The 15195-nt window shown below is 26.9% G+C and overlaps 9 protein-coding genes across 9 annotated transcripts; 4 read left to right on the top strand and 5 right to left on the bottom strand.

Annotated features, from left to right (window-relative positions):
* Window positions 1-285: 285 nt before the first annotated feature.
* ENU1_026590 (tyrosine kinase, putative) lies at window positions 286-1603 on the bottom strand (the record flags this gene model as incomplete). Its single annotated transcript, XM_008857170.1, has 2 exons — window positions 286-305; window positions 370-1603. The coding sequence occupies 2 exons, from the start codon at window positions 1601-1603 to the stop codon at window positions 286-288; spliced, it is 1254 nt and encodes a 417-aa protein (XP_008855392.1).
* Window positions 1604-1939: 336 nt separating this feature from the next.
* ENU1_026580 (RhoGAP domain containing protein) lies at window positions 1940-3082 on the bottom strand (the record flags this gene model as incomplete). Its single annotated transcript, XM_008857169.1, has 2 exons — window positions 1940-2119; window positions 2174-3082. 2 exons carry the CDS (start codon window positions 3080-3082, stop codon window positions 1940-1942), a joined length of 1089 nt encoding a protein of 362 aa, XP_008855391.1.
* Window positions 3083-3194: 112 nt separating this feature from the next.
* On the bottom strand, window positions 3195-5117 carry ENU1_026570 (hypothetical protein; the record flags this gene model as incomplete). The annotated part of the gene is made up of 3 exons (XM_008857168.1): window positions 3195-4119; window positions 4170-4938; window positions 4997-5117. The coding sequence occupies 3 exons, from the start codon at window positions 5115-5117 to the stop codon at window positions 3195-3197; spliced, it is 1815 nt and encodes a 604-aa protein (XP_008855390.1).
* A 209-nt stretch (window positions 5118-5326) lies between these two features.
* ENU1_026560 (cyclin, domain containing protein) lies at window positions 5327-5908 on the top strand (the record flags this gene model as incomplete). The annotated part of the gene is made up of 1 exon (XM_008857167.1): window positions 5327-5908. The coding sequence occupies one exon, from the start codon at window positions 5327-5329 to the stop codon at window positions 5906-5908; it is 582 nt and encodes a 193-aa protein (XP_008855389.1).
* An 83-nt stretch (window positions 5909-5991) lies between these two features.
* ENU1_026550 (cyclin, domain containing protein) lies at window positions 5992-6453 on the top strand (the record flags this gene model as incomplete). Its single annotated transcript, XM_008857166.1, has 1 exon — window positions 5992-6453. One exon carries the CDS (start codon window positions 5992-5994, stop codon window positions 6451-6453), a length of 462 nt encoding a protein of 153 aa, XP_008855388.1.
* Window positions 6454-6627: 174 nt separating this feature from the next.
* On the top strand, window positions 6628-9756 carry ENU1_026540 (hypothetical protein; the record flags this gene model as incomplete). The annotated part of the gene is made up of 1 exon (XM_008857165.1): window positions 6628-9756. One exon carries the CDS (start codon window positions 6628-6630, stop codon window positions 9754-9756), a length of 3129 nt encoding a protein of 1042 aa, XP_008855387.1.
* Window positions 9757-10283: 527 nt separating this feature from the next.
* Window positions 10284-12344, bottom strand: ENU1_026530 (RhoGEF domain containing protein; the record flags this gene model as incomplete). Its single annotated transcript, XM_008857164.1, has 1 exon — window positions 10284-12344. One exon carries the CDS (start codon window positions 12342-12344, stop codon window positions 10284-10286), a length of 2061 nt encoding a protein of 686 aa, XP_008855386.1.
* A 170-nt stretch (window positions 12345-12514) lies between these two features.
* Window positions 12515-13572, bottom strand: ENU1_026520 (protein kinase domain containing protein; the record flags this gene model as incomplete). Its single annotated transcript, XM_008857163.1, has 2 exons — window positions 12515-12688; window positions 12745-13572. 2 exons carry the CDS (start codon window positions 13570-13572, stop codon window positions 12515-12517), a joined length of 1002 nt encoding a protein of 333 aa, XP_008855385.1.
* Window positions 13573-13772: 200 nt separating this feature from the next.
* On the top strand, window positions 13773-14870 carry ENU1_026510 (hypothetical protein; the record flags this gene model as incomplete). The annotated part of the gene is made up of 1 exon (XM_008857162.1): window positions 13773-14870. The coding sequence occupies one exon, from the start codon at window positions 13773-13775 to the stop codon at window positions 14868-14870; it is 1098 nt and encodes a 365-aa protein (XP_008855384.1).
* Window positions 14871-15195: the final 325 nt, after the last annotated feature.

Here is a 15195-nt window from a genome sequence, read left to right as displayed (position 1 = left end):
TACATTCAGACGGACATAAACTACAATTATATGCTGATTCATCATCTAAATTAATCCAATATCCATCATTACATGTGACACACCCTGTAGGACCAGCTATACAAGTCATATTAATTTCACTTTGCTCTCTACATAACTTTTCACTCTCATTATGTCTATAATATCCCTCAGCACATGACAAACATATTGAATTTGATGTATCACTAGTAACTTCATCTAGGACACTATTATCAGTCGTTGTATTTTTATCATCAATAGTACATGTGGCACAAGAAATATCACATTTTAAACAACTCTGACTACTACTGTTGTCTTTTGTATAAATAAAGTACCCATCTTCACATTCAGTACAATAACCCATTTCTGCACGTTTACATGAGCTTGGTTTTTGTTCACAATAATACATATCGTCATTGTCATTTGAAGTTGTGTTTTTGGCTAGAACATAATCATTAATACATGCAGAGCAATTATATTCTTCACCATCACAAAGTTTACAATATTTATTACATTGACTACATATTTGTTCACCTTTTCTAACAAAATATCCAGGTTTTTTTAAACCTTCCTCACTAAGATCATTAAAACATTCTTTACATCCTGCTTGATCAGCCAATGAACAATCACCATCTTTTTCGATACACTCACTATTATCCTTTGAGAAATAATAGCCATCAGCACATGACAAACAATGACTTGCATTTTGAACACAAGTTCCACAGCTTTTTGAACATTCTATACAATCAAGTTCTTCAGTAAAGAAGTAACCAGGATCACACTCTAAACAACCGTATGTGGATGTTCCTTCAGCACAATGTAAATCCTTTTTGTCATAACATTTACCTTTATGAACAATGAAATTCTCATTACAAATTGTACATACTGACAAATTATCTTCTTGGTAACATGTCTTACAATTCTTATCTTCACATGGAACACAATCACCTTTTTCTATTCTATACCCATCTTCACAAAGTTCACAATGATCTTCCTTAAGATAGTCATCTTTGCAATGTTTAATTGGCTCGCACCAATATTTTGAGGAGTCATTGACTAATATTGATTTGTTAGTACATTGGAAACAATTATTTTTCTCAGTACACAATTCACAATTAGCAGAACAACTCTGACAAGTCTTTGAATCTACATCAAAATATTTTCCATTACCACATCTTCCACAAGCCTCATTATTCTCAGCAAGTGAGCAATCAATACACGTTGTTTGATCATTAGATAGATACAGTTGTTTACCATCACTGGTTTTACCACATTCATAACAGTGAGTGCTATTACAATGTAAACATTTAATATTTTCATTAGTACTTTCATTATTACAAGACTTACAAGTACCACTTTCATCTACATAAAAACCATCGTTGCATCTCACACATACAGGTCCATCTGAATCAGCACAATTTGAAATTGGTTCTGACTTCTTACATATAAGTTTTGGAATTGCTGATCCAGATTCTACAACCAATTCAAGGTAATAACCGTTTTTACATGAGATACAGTGATTATCTGATATTTTTTGTGCACAGCCATCATCAGTTTGTGCATAAATTCCCACAAAGAGAATGTTGAAAAACAACCAATTAATCATAATAATAATAACAAGATTTTTAAATTTCTTTTTAAATCCCTTTGTTGTTTGAAGTTGATTTTTATGGTTTTGCTTTCATTCTATTATAATAAATAATTAATATAGTAAAATTGATAGAACTAATATTATTTAGTAAAAAAATAATATTAAAGATCCACCAATCAGAAGAATATTATCAAAAAAAAAAAAGAGAAAAATATCACAATTAAGATTTGAGTTTTTGATGAATTTCAAAAAAGGAGATTTTTTGAAATTATATAACATAAAACAAAATAGAAAAACAAGATTGAATGAAATAATAAACATTTCTATTAAGGGAATGAAGAATATAAAGAATTATCTAAGTGAATATTTTGTAGTAAATTTATCAAACAAATTATCATGATGAAATAATATCAATGATAAAACTTTTGCTTGAATTCTCAAAGAAGGAGATAAACAAATTAATAAATTTTTTTCGTTCATTAGAGTAATTTCTTGACAAAAAAGAATTCTATTAACGAGATGGCTAATGATCTACCACATAATGAGAATACAGAGAATTAAAAATAAAAATTATAAAAAACAAACATCTAATATATCATGGGAAGGTTTATATATTTGATTTAAAGCTTCTTTTAAATGAATTAATGCGTCTGTTTCATTAGAGTCATTTTCAATACTTTTTATAAGTATATTCATATCAATGGAATTAACTAATCCATCAGGCATTTCTCTAAAGAATTGTTTAATGATATTAGTAATACTATGAATATTATATTGAGTCCAATCAACTTCAACACCTTCTTCAATACTTTTTCTAATTATTTTCATTTCTTTTGCATCTCCAGATAGTCTAAATATTCCAACTTCATTTGTAGCACAATTTTCAAGATATCTTGAAGCAGTAAAAACAAAATAAGGGACTTGAAGGTTATCTAAAGGTCTATGACATAACATAACATTTTTTAAAGGTTGACCGAATAAAGGAATATATGGAATAGAAAGAATTGGTTGTTCAAATTTATTAATATTATCTAATATAATCGTAGTTTTTTGAATAAATTCATTTGATGCTCTTGTAATAACTAATTTTTCTGCAACTTTAAGATGAGGAGTATTTGTGTTATCCATAGTAATAATAGGAATACCATATATTCCACTTATAGCAATAGTACTTTCAACAACGTTATAGTTCATTGATGAAATTAATGGAACTGCAAATATTTGAGCTTTTTCTAATAGTACTATATCACTTTTATGTGGTTTCATTCCAATAAATGGACTATTACAAGAATTAGGTGTACTTAAACTTGATGATAATACGCCTAATGTTCCTGTAAATAAAATATGATTTAATATAATATCAATTCTAAATTCTTGAATAGAATCATTTTCTCCTCTAATAGAAGCAGTGATTGTATCACTTTTAATAGCATTAACTTTAGAAAATACATTTCTAATAATTTTTAAACTGTCACCTTTTACTTGGGATGACATTTGAAATCATTTTTTAGTTTATTTTTCTTTGTATTCCAAAAAAAAAATATGGAAATTTTTATAAACAATAAAAAATTTTGCTTTTTAATGAATAATTTAAGTTCTTTATATTTCATTCTATCAAATAAAAATTTATTTCATCTCCTTCTTCTCCTTTAATTACTTTAAAAGAATCTTCTTTTTCTATAGATCCATAATGTAATTTTATATTTCCATTTCCAAATTGAATACACCAACTATGAATATCAAATCCTTCTGACGTTTGAATTATCATTGACTTCATTGGATGATCATTAATTGTAACTGTTGCACTAATCAAGTCAATTCGTTTTAATAATGTTATACATTTAATAATAAGTAATTGACCAAGAATGACTTGTTTTGGTATTTGCCATTGAAAAGAAAGGTTATTTTGTTTTTCAATAACAATAAGTTTTTTTGGAAATCCACATACACTATGTGGAGGTGAGGTATATTGAACATCTAAAGTATATTCACCTAATGAAGGGTCTTTTATTTGTATTTCATTATTATGACATTGAATATCATTAATATTACTCAAACAAACTAAGTCTTTTGGAGCATCCATAGGATTATGAAATTGGTCAAAGAAATGAAGTTGGAATGAAGTATTTACACCTTCTTCTATAAGACAAATGTTTTGAACTTGGGTATTAGAATTATCACTAACTTGAGTTAGTGAATCATCTATTTCAAGAGGAAGAACAGTAAATGTAATTTGTTCTATTTGTTCATTTGCATCATTAAGTATAGATATTTGATATTCACCACTGTCATATAATACTGGTGTACAACTAATATATCCTATTTTACTTTGTTCTACTTCAATAAAAATTTCTTTTGAGTGATGAGTTAATTTCATTTGAAGAAGTCCAATTGAAGTAATATTATCAAAACAATCAAAACATTTCATTATAATTGTTTGAACACCTCCAGCTTTCATTTCTTTTTCATAAATAAATTCTTTTCTTTTTAATTCTCCAGAATTAATTCTAATAAGTATAGTACTTCCTCCTCTATGAATAATGAATATTTTTTTGTGTTTTATAATAATTTAATAACAAACAATACTGATAACATATATTCACCAACAAAGTGTGGATTAATTGGTTCAATAATATCTTTTACAATTAATGGATTAGTTATTTTAATTGGATAAGTAGTACCATTATATGTACAACTAATTTCAATAGGATTACCAGTATAGTAAATAAGAGCATTCTCAATATGATCAACACTTTTTTCAAAGATATTATCTTTCCATTCAATAACATCATTTTGTTTTGAATAATCTATTTCAATTGGAATATTACCACTTCCATCAATACTTAGAATAAAATCAATAATAATCATTCTAATAGGGTTATTACACATTTCTATTTGATCTAATTCTTTAATTAATTTTTCACATTTAACAGTAATATAATTATTAGTATCATCAATACAATAAATATGTGAAAGATATAAAGATGGATAGGTATTCATAATATTTTCTATTTCATTGTTCATTCCAATATTTTCATCGATAATAAAGAATGGTTGAATTTGTTCTTTTGTTTCTTTATGAAGTTCAATAACTTTAGTAAGTAATTCATGTCTACATATTTCGAAAGTATCTATTCTATTAATATTACAGACATCAATTATAAATTGTGGAATTGGTTGTCCAGATACCCAAAACAATCGAATTTCTTTCATATAGTCTTTTTTTTTATTCTTTAAAATAAACATTAATAATTTAATAAGAATAATACTCCAGTAATATATTTCTTGAGTTGGAATACAATGAATATATTTTTGTATTGTTGAATGAATACCATGAGTATAATATAATGCTGTATAGTCAATACTTTATTTGATATTTTGATATTATTATGACTTTGATTTACAAACTTTCAATAAAATTAAATGACAATTCTTTTCTACTTGTAATACTTTGGTGTATTCTATTAATACACTGTTTGTCTTTCTCATCTTCCCATTCTTCACTTTGCCACCATTCGTGTTGTTCCATAATAAGTTTGATGAATTACTCTGACTGTATAGTTCTTTTTCTATTTTTTTTAGTTCATTTTATCTAATGACATTTTATTTTCGATAAATAAAAAGAAATTAAACTAAAAATTCACGACTTCTAATAACAACCAATCAAATCTTGAAATTACCCTTCATTTCAAAATAAAGGATTTGAACGAACTTAAAAATAATCATTTATTGAAACTTATGAATGAAGATGAACAATCTTTAAAACAACCTAATCAACTAAGAGAAAAACCTAGAGGTAGTATTGAATTTGTTCCTGCAGGAATAAACAGAAATGACCCTGTTAAAGTTGATGAAAAGTCTCATTATGTTGTCACTCTTCCTAATGAAATAAGTCCTAGTAAAATTTGTACACGTTGCCAAGAATATATTTCAAGTGAAATGTCAAGTTTTAAGAGTGATTTAGCGAATTTAGTCGACTGTGGGTTAAGTCAATATTATCAAGGCAATGGGTTAAATGAAGACAATGAGATATTTAGTGACGATGATTGTGATTTTAGTATTGATAAAGAAAAATATTTGTATCTTGTCATAAACTCTAAAAGAGAATTTATGTCTAATTTTTATGCAGAAAAAGGAAGGACGGTAAATGGTTCCATGAGAGCTAAAGTCATTCAAATGCTCATGGAAGAAAATTGTCATGAAACAGATTTTGTCATTGACCAAGTTGTAGCGATTTTTGATCATTTTTTAGCTGTAACACCAAATTTTGCAGTGTTTGGTATTTTATTTATTTTAAACAATATCAGTAATATTGACTAAACAGAGAGTCATTACAATTACTTGGATATGTTGCTTATGATATTGCATCAAAAATGGATAGATATAATAATCAAATTTTATATATGTGTAATTCTAGATTAATGTGGTCAGAACAAGAAGTATATGACTTTGAATTAACAGTATTAGATACTCTTTATTTCAAAACAACTTACGTTACCACTTATTCTTTTTTTATTCAATTATTAAATTTATTTGATATTGTTTTACCATCATCATTTAACTCAACAATAATTTTTCCTTATGTTTATGCTACATTAATCTCATCAGAATTCCTTAATACTTCAGTTCCAATTCTTGGTACATCTCTTTTATTATATTGTATTAACCAACAAGATGTTTTCAAGTTTCTAGAAGATAATATTTTTGAAGATGTACTTCGTAATATTAAAAAAATGTGTAATTTTTACAATATTTCATTTAATGAATTAGAAAAAATTACTGACACAATTGGTTCATTCACACTATTTTTATTAGAACAAGGACAATTACCTAATTTCCAAGGTATACAACAGGTACTTCTATAAGTTGCTATTACTTTTAATTAATACTATTTTTCAATTGAACTAAAATTATTCTTTTCTTATAAAAATAATGTTTCTTCTTATTTTTTTTTTTTAAAGCAAAAAGTAAACTAAATGAAATTGTTCAAAACAAATCAAAAAAAAAGATGAAAGAACTTAAAAAATATCTAAAGAATAATGGATTTAGTTGCATCAAAAATTCTTAAAAAATTCCTCAAAACATTTATTGAGAGTTGTAGTGATTGGGGAACTGGGAATGATGTTGATATTACACCATCACAAGGAACAGTTACTCTTCATGATATTGGATTTATTAAAGATGTATTTAGAGAAATGGTATTGCTACCATCTCAAATTGAAGTTACTACTGCAACATGTAGTTCTATTGATGTTATTGTACCATGGACACACTTATATTCAAAACCTATTATCTTAAGACTTGGAGAAGTTATTGTGGATGCACATGATATAGTCTTAACACCAGAATTAATTCGAAAAGAACAAGTAAAGAATAAAAAGGAAAAACCAAAAAAACCTAAGAAGAAGAAATCAAGGGAGTTATTAGACACTATTTTAGTTGAAATTTCAAATTTTAAGTTATCATTAAAAATTGGACCATCTATATTAAATCTTGTTATTCAAGATGGTGAAACATATTTTGCTGATCAACAGTTTAATAAAATAAATAAAATAGAAAATGAAATTCCTATTGACAATATTATCTATTCTTATAGATTCTTACAAGTTAATAGTTTAAGTCTTACTCTTACAACAGGAAATAGAGTTGTTACGTTATGTCATGGAATGGAAGTTATTGGAAAATATACTACTCAAAGAGAAGCTGAATCTTATAAATTATTAGATACTTCTTGTATTATTGAATTAACTAAAATATCCTTAAATCTCTCTATGGATGATTACATTAATTTGATTAATTACTTTAGAACATTCTTTTCTATTGCAACTGAAAGTGCTATTTTAGATGTTGTTAACGCTGATGTTGATGAAACATTAACTCATAACAATTCGTTGAATCCTTCAACAAATAATTCTACTTGTACTTCTCGTTCATCTACTCCACCATTAAATATAAATAGAATTGATAATGAATTAACATCTTCTACACCATCAACATTGTCTATTCAAAAAACAACAGCAAAGCCTATGCCAATAGTACCTCCTAAATCAAAGAGTAAAATTCCAAGTTCATCATTAGGTTCATCATTGTCTGTGTCACCAGTAACATCAGCTTATTCATTTAAGAAAGGATCATCTATGTTATCTGTTGAATGTGTTGATGGAGGAGACATTAAAGCAATGAAAAAATTAGAAAAGATGGAAAAAAAGCAAGAGAAAAAATTACAAAAGATAGAGAAAAAAGGAGAACCAAGAACAATGTTTAAGTTTATATTAGAATTTTTAAAATTATCATTACAAAATGAAGATACAGATGAAGGAATTTATTGGATTATTGGTGATATTTCAATGACTTTTGTTCCTGCATTTGGAGGAAGAATTAAAAAAGGATTATATGGGTTTTCTATAGGAACTATTGAAGGAATGTATAACAGTCATGGAAATATGAAAAGGTTAGTTTGGGCATTACCTGAAAGAGAAGGAGATGTTGTTTTATCAAACGAACTTACAACTACATGGGAAAGAAATGTATTAATTAATACAAAAATGAAAGGAGAATTAAATTTTGTAGGAATTACAATGGAATTTGAGATGTTAAAGAATTTGATTGAATTTTTAAAAGTAACAGTTATTGATAAATTATCTGAATTAGATGTAAGTATGCTTAGTATGAAAGAACGAATTGAGCAAACTCTTGAAGATGCTAAAAATAAATGGAATCAAGCACTTGATATTCTTGGACTTGGATGTGCACTTGATTTATTAAAAAGAATAGACATAGACTTTAAATTAAATGGTTGTAGGTTTGAAGGACCATTTCCTAATAATGAAGGAACATTTATAATGGAATTAGATAATGTAAAAATAACAAATCAACCTTTATGGAATGAATTAACTGTTGATAAAGATATTTCAAAAAAACTTAAACATCAATTAGACATTAAAAGAATTAAAACACCAAAAGAAATCAATTTAGGTATTGTTATGGGAACGTTTGCTATTCATCTAAGTGATAAAGAAAAAACTTCATATCTTTTTCCACCTACAAGAGCAGACTTTAAAATGCAAGTTAAATTTGATGAAAGTGATAGTGTTCCTGCATTGGTTATGAGTCAATTATATTTTAAACAAATTCATTTTGACTTACGTCATAAATCATTTAGGAATATTTATGAATATGTTCAACAAATTAAAGAATATGTTCAAAGCAAAATGGGTGGAGAAATTAGCACATTTGGTAATAAAATCACAAGTACGGTTAAAGAAAGTGCTGATGATATTACTACATCTGCAATAAATTTTGTTGACCAATCTTTCATTCCTGCTTTTAGGTCAACTGAAATTCCTGCTATAGGATTAGAAATTGTATTAGATGATGGTGTTGTTTGTGTTCCTGTTACTTCTATTGTTCAAAGGAAAGAAAAAGGAGGAGAAGAAGGATATTATTCAAAAATGAAGGTAAAAGGATTACAACTTTGTTTTGGATTAGATAAACATTTTAGAAGTATTGGACTATTCCTTGAAAGTGTTATTACTGAACAATTAGAAACTATTTTATCACCGTTTAATGGAGTATCACCTAAATTAAATTCAGAGTGGATATCAACTGAAGAAGACCCAAGTGTTTCATTTATTTGGAAATATGATAAAACCCAACCAAAAACTGAAAGAATAATGTCTATTGAGTTAACATTATTTAATGTTCAAGTCTTATTAAACAATTTATTTGGAGTTAAATTAGAACAAGTCATTCAACAAAAAGAACTTGAATTAACAAATAAAATTCAAGGAAAAAGTCCCAAAATACCTTCAACACCAAGAAAAGAAGTTGAAAAGAAAGAACCAACTGAGAAAACAAAGAAATTAATTGAATGGGTTGAGTCTAAATATAAAGGAATGGCTGTTACTATTAATGTTTCTGAATGTGAATTAATTGCAGAGGATCATCTTCATAAAGCAACAGTATCATCTGCTAGTCCATACGCTAAACAAGCTGAATGTATTGTTAATAATCTTATGCAAGAATTAAATGAAGTTAAAACAATAAATGAAAGATTAGAACAAACTAAACAAGATATTCTAGACCAAATAAATGAACTAGAAAATAAGAAAACATTATGTCAAGCAGAATTATCAAGAAAACGTTGTCGTAGTATGAGCAAGAAATAAAGTTTCAATTTAACTTACAGCAGTTCCATTATACTAAACTTAGTTTATGGTTATAATTTTGTTTGTTATCAACAATAAATAATGAAGAAATTACACCATTTTTAGACTTCAATAATTTAAAGACATTACCAAGAAACAACCAATGGAATAAGAATGTATTTAAATGACAAGAAATTTTGGAATATACCAGACAAGTATTAAATGGTTTGATATTTCCTAATAACCGAATGAAAAAACGAGTGTAAACCGATGAAACAATATTTTAATAAAGTAGTATCATTTTTAATTTTAATTCACTAAAGCGAAGAAAATGATGATGATAAAAACAGAAGAAGTTAATTTAAAATAATGTAGTGATGATCTACATAAATAAAGAAATAACAATAAAATAATAATACTGTCCAAATTCTCTACATTACTAGTCAAGTTTAATACATTAACTTGGAGATATAATTTCAAATACTTCTCCATGGCAGTCTTTTCTTCATTGAAGTTAACCAAAACAAATAAGATAATAACACCATTGATTATTTTTTATCATTAACAAGTTTGGTTTTTATTCTATATTTCTCAATTTCTTCTTTTTCTTGTGAAATTCGTTTTTCATTTAATTTCTTTAAAAATTGAACTCTGCCAGATCCTTCTGGAATTGTTTCAATCGACAGCCTATCCTCTTCAATGTTGTGTGGTACTATGTCTTTCTTCTTAGACTTCGTTTGAAAACTATCTTGTTTTTGTTTAACGGTTTGTAGACTTTTTGAAAAAAAGCTTCTTCTTTTCTTTTCACAAAATATTTCATGTACTTTTGTTTCTTCTTGAGTCATTGAATTACTTTTTTTTCTTTGGCACAACACAACCTCTATTCCATTATTCATATTTATCAATCTATCATCTTGTTTTTCTTCAATTAGTTTAACCTTTTCTTTCTTAGTATTATCAAGACTATTACAATACCCATTCTCGTTTAAAGTGGTAATGTCTTCTCTTAAATCACTCAGTCCCATCATAGGTTTTGTATCTTTTTCTGTTTTGAATGTTCTTTCAGTAGATGTAATACCTTTTTGATGACTTTGTTCTTTCTTAATTCCATTACTACCATCTTCTATCAGCAGATTATTTTCTTTAGGTTGGTGTTCTTTTAATGCACTCATTATTGTATTCATCTTATTTAACTCTTCCCTAAGTTTTTGTAATCCTTTAGTAGTTATTAGAGAGTTTGGTTGGATTGGAGTTAGAGATTGGTTGGAATTAATATTCAAATTAAAAGAATTACATTCATTTTCTGTTTTAAAAAGCTCTAGTTTCTTTTGGTTTGCCTTTTCTTTTTCTAAAAAATGGCACTTAAGACAACATTTCCCAGTAGAATTCCAACACCTAGAACAGATATAATTCAGACATTTCTTGCAATAATATTTTTTCTTTTTTTTTATTTCAGATTGACATATTTTACACTCATTTACATCTTCGGGAGAAATAACTAATGGAGAAAAAACAAAGTCAGATGTTTTTTTCATTCGGGTAATAGCATCTTTACTAATACTTTTCCAACGTTCTTTTTGCTCATAACTTTCAAATTCAATTTCACATGATTTGACATTACTATAAACCTGTAAGGACTTCTCCTTATTTGGTTCAACAATACTACACTTACCTAATTCAATAATAAATCTTATTTTCATTAATTTTTCTTCTTTTTTTGTAAGTAAGATACAATCATTAAATAGTATTAGTCCTCGTCTACTTCTTCCATTGTGAGTGAATTGAATAACAGTTTCTTCACTTAATAAGATTCTATGAGGCTCTATAACTTCAAAGTCATTTCTTTGAGCAAGTTTTGATCTTAGGTCAATGAGTTTTTGTTGTTGTTGGTTAGTCGAGATTGACTCATTAACTTTTGAAGTAACTTCTTTCATTGCTTCTAATGCTTTAGTGATATTCTGATAGTCACAATGATTTGTTGGAGTATGTTTTAACAAGTCTGTTAAAAGGAGACTATACCTTGGTAATCTTTGAACTGGCATAATAAGATAATCACGAAGATCAAGGTTTTGATTATTATTGACTTGAGTTTGACAACTTTCCAAATACCTTTCTAATTTGGTATCTTCTTCCAACTTTGTCAACAAAGTAAAAGCTTTATTATGATTAATTAAAAAGTTTCTATAAACAATAAAGAATGGTGAAAATTTAAGAAAAAGTTCCCCAACAGAGTCTTCAAATGTGTTATTTTTCCAACTTTTTATTACCATTGATGCAAATTCTCTATTACAACGAAGTATCTCATCATAATACAAAAAAATTTGTTTAACATCTTCTTCACGAAACGGAGACGTCTCTTTTACCATTTCACGATAATAACAAGTTTCACAAACCCCAAGTGAAGTGATATAGGATATTTCTGTCTCATATATTTCTTTACAAACCATTTTTCTTTTTTCAAAGTTATAACATTTATCAATACTACCTTCTGTTTTATCTTTACTTATCCTGATTTTTTTAAAAACCTCTACACTTTCTTTTAAATTATTCTTTGATTGTTCAAGTGTAATTAACCGAATTGGTTTTGGAGGGAGTTCAGGTACTTCCATTGTTGTGACTTTAAAGTTTTGGTCTTTCTATCTCTGACTTTTCTTCTCAGTTATTCTTTTTCTTTTTAATAAGTTTGGTAGTCAAAAAGAGATTTTATAACCTTAAAAAGATTTTTAGTTATATATGATACATAATATGAATATCCTGTATTAATGGAGTTGGTTCCTTTTTATAGTTGAATTGACATAATTTCATTAGTTTCAAATATTGTGTAATTGACCAATAAACTTGGAGTTCCTCTTTTAGTTGGAACAGAACTAGTAAAATTAAGAAACATATCTCGAAGTGCCTCATTCTTAAAGAATTTAAGTAAACTCCTATCACCAAACTCAGCCTTGAAACTCTATTTGTTAATATTATTTTTTATAGATTATTATAAAAGAAGTTAATGACTCAAACCAATGGATTGAATATTTTTCGACTAACCATTTCAAATAAACAAATACCTAAGCTATAAACATCACTTTCAAACAGTGCGTGTCCTTGAAGCACTTCCGGAGCTAAATATCTTCCTTCACCACATTCATCTGAATCAACAACTTCTCCTACTTTAGTTGATGTACCAAAATCACCTAACTTTACCATCCCATTCTTATCAATTAATAAATTTTCTAATTTAACGTCAAGATGAACTAAATCATGAATATTCATTATTTTTAATCCCATAAGAACACACCACATTGTAAAAACAATCTCATTGTTATTCATTTCTTTCTTTATTAAAAGGTCCCAGACTGTTGTTTCAAACTTTGGCATAATAGCATAAAAATTTATTGAATCATAATACATTTCTTCATTTAATGCTAGATACATAGTTTTGTTTTGAAGTATTTTCATTGAATTACATTCTTTTTTGTAGTTAATTGAATGGTTTGTTCGAATGGAGACTTTAACAACTTTAATTTGTTGAGTTTTTTTGTCGTAACATTTATAGACATTCCAGTAGCTCCCGGTTCCTATCAATTTCATGTCAACAAACCTCTTCTCTAATTCATCAGTTGGTGGAGGAACTCCTTCAACAAATAGTTTTTGATAATGAGTTATTCGTTTAGAGGGAATAGGAGGAGTACGATAAATTTTAGAAATTGGACAGAAATAATATTTTGTATTGTACTCTTCTGAAGAAAGTAAGGAGTTTCTCAGTGATTGGTCTTTCTTATTTTCATCAATGTAACTTGGAAAAAATAATAAATTTTGTTTTGGTGGTTGACTTTGAGTGTGTTGCATATAAAAAGAACAAATTATTGTTTCTTAGATTAGCATTAAGATTGTACATTTGTGGATCATATTAGGAATATAATAAAATCTGAAAGTGAGAAGTTTTTGATTGAGTGATTAGTGAAAAGAAATTTCAACCAATTAAATAAAATCTTAAAAAAAGAATGAAACGAAATTAAGTAAGAAAGAACTAGAAAAAAACAGAAGTTATGGAAAACGAATTACTTATAAAGAGTATTGATGAATTAGAAAATGATACTCGAAACACACACCAAGCAATAAGAAACCTCATTCCTAAGTATAAGATTGTTGTTGAGAGATGTATATTATTTGATAAAGCTGAACAACAAATGGTTAAAGCAGCAGAAGGACTTGTAGAATCAATGGAAACTATGGGAGATTGTGGGCATAATGACTTAAATGTTGGAATGTTAAATATTGCAAATATGTTTTCAATGTGGAAGAATAATTTAATAGAAATAACAGATCAATTTAAAATTATTTGCGAAAATTTAGTAAATGATTCAACAAATTTACCCAAGGAACTTGACCGAGCACAAGATGAAGCCAAAAAGAATATATCTAAAGCAAATGACGAATGGAAAAAAATTAATAAGAAAATTGATTCGACAAAGAAAAATAAAAAATTACTTTTAAAAAATCCCAATATTATTAATGAAATGCAAAATACTGAAAAAGAGAAAAAAGAAGCTTTAAAGACAGTAACTATTGAAGCTTATAAAGATGCTTTAAATCTTCTTCGTGGAAGTTATGGAACAATTTTTGAAAATTTTAAGAAAGTGTATGATGTTAAAGTAACTGCAGATTCTAAGGCAGAACAAATTTTTAATGCACAGATTAAAGATATTAATGATTTAATTAATTATACAAAAGATATACCACAAAAATGTAATACATTATTCTCAATGTATAATAATAAATTCATAGATGACACTGCATTTAAAGAAGAGTCAAAAGAATTACTTATTGAAATAGGTTTCAATAAATATGCTGTCCAAAAACAAGAAATAGCTGACCGTTTATTAAACTCTGTTAAAACTGCTGTTGAAAATGGATTATTTACAACAGGTCTTGTAAAAAAGTTAATGAACTCTATTCCAGAAGATGCAAAGAAACCACCAGTAGAAGAAGAATTGATTGATATTTTGGAACCAATTCAAGAAGACCAACAACAACTAACTCAATCAACACCAATTATGACTCAAAAGAAAGAAGACACTCAAAAAAGTTCTGATATGATTAAATCAACTATTCCTAACAGTTCTCATCTTGTTGAAAAGGCTTAAACACTTTTTTGTGGTATTAATTTTTATTTATAATATTTTTATGCTTTTCTTCAGTTTTTATTTAGTTGATCATTCCTATAATTCATAGACTATTATCTCTCAAATATATTAATGTCTTCCTGTAATATCCTTTCAAATTTTGTTACCAACAAGGAATGTTTTTGTTAACATATTTTTTTATTATCAAATATATTGTTGATTTTTTTAACTTTGTTTTATGTAATTCAGGTATCAAAGGATGTAACTATGGTTCATGGCAGGATAATGCTTTCTGTTCATATTGTTATAGTTTGTTTTTTATTCATTAATTAAAAGTAATTGGTTA

Source organism: Entamoeba nuttalli, assembly GCF_000257125.1.
Source record: "Entamoeba nuttalli P19 unplaced genomic scaffold asmbl_2467, whole genome shotgun sequence".
In the NCBI taxonomy this organism is placed as follows: domain Eukaryota; phylum Evosea; order Mastigamoebida; family Endamoebidae; genus Entamoeba; species Entamoeba nuttalli.
The sequence above is the reverse complement of the archived record's forward strand: the minus strand, read 5'-3'. Positions and strand labels throughout refer to the sequence as shown.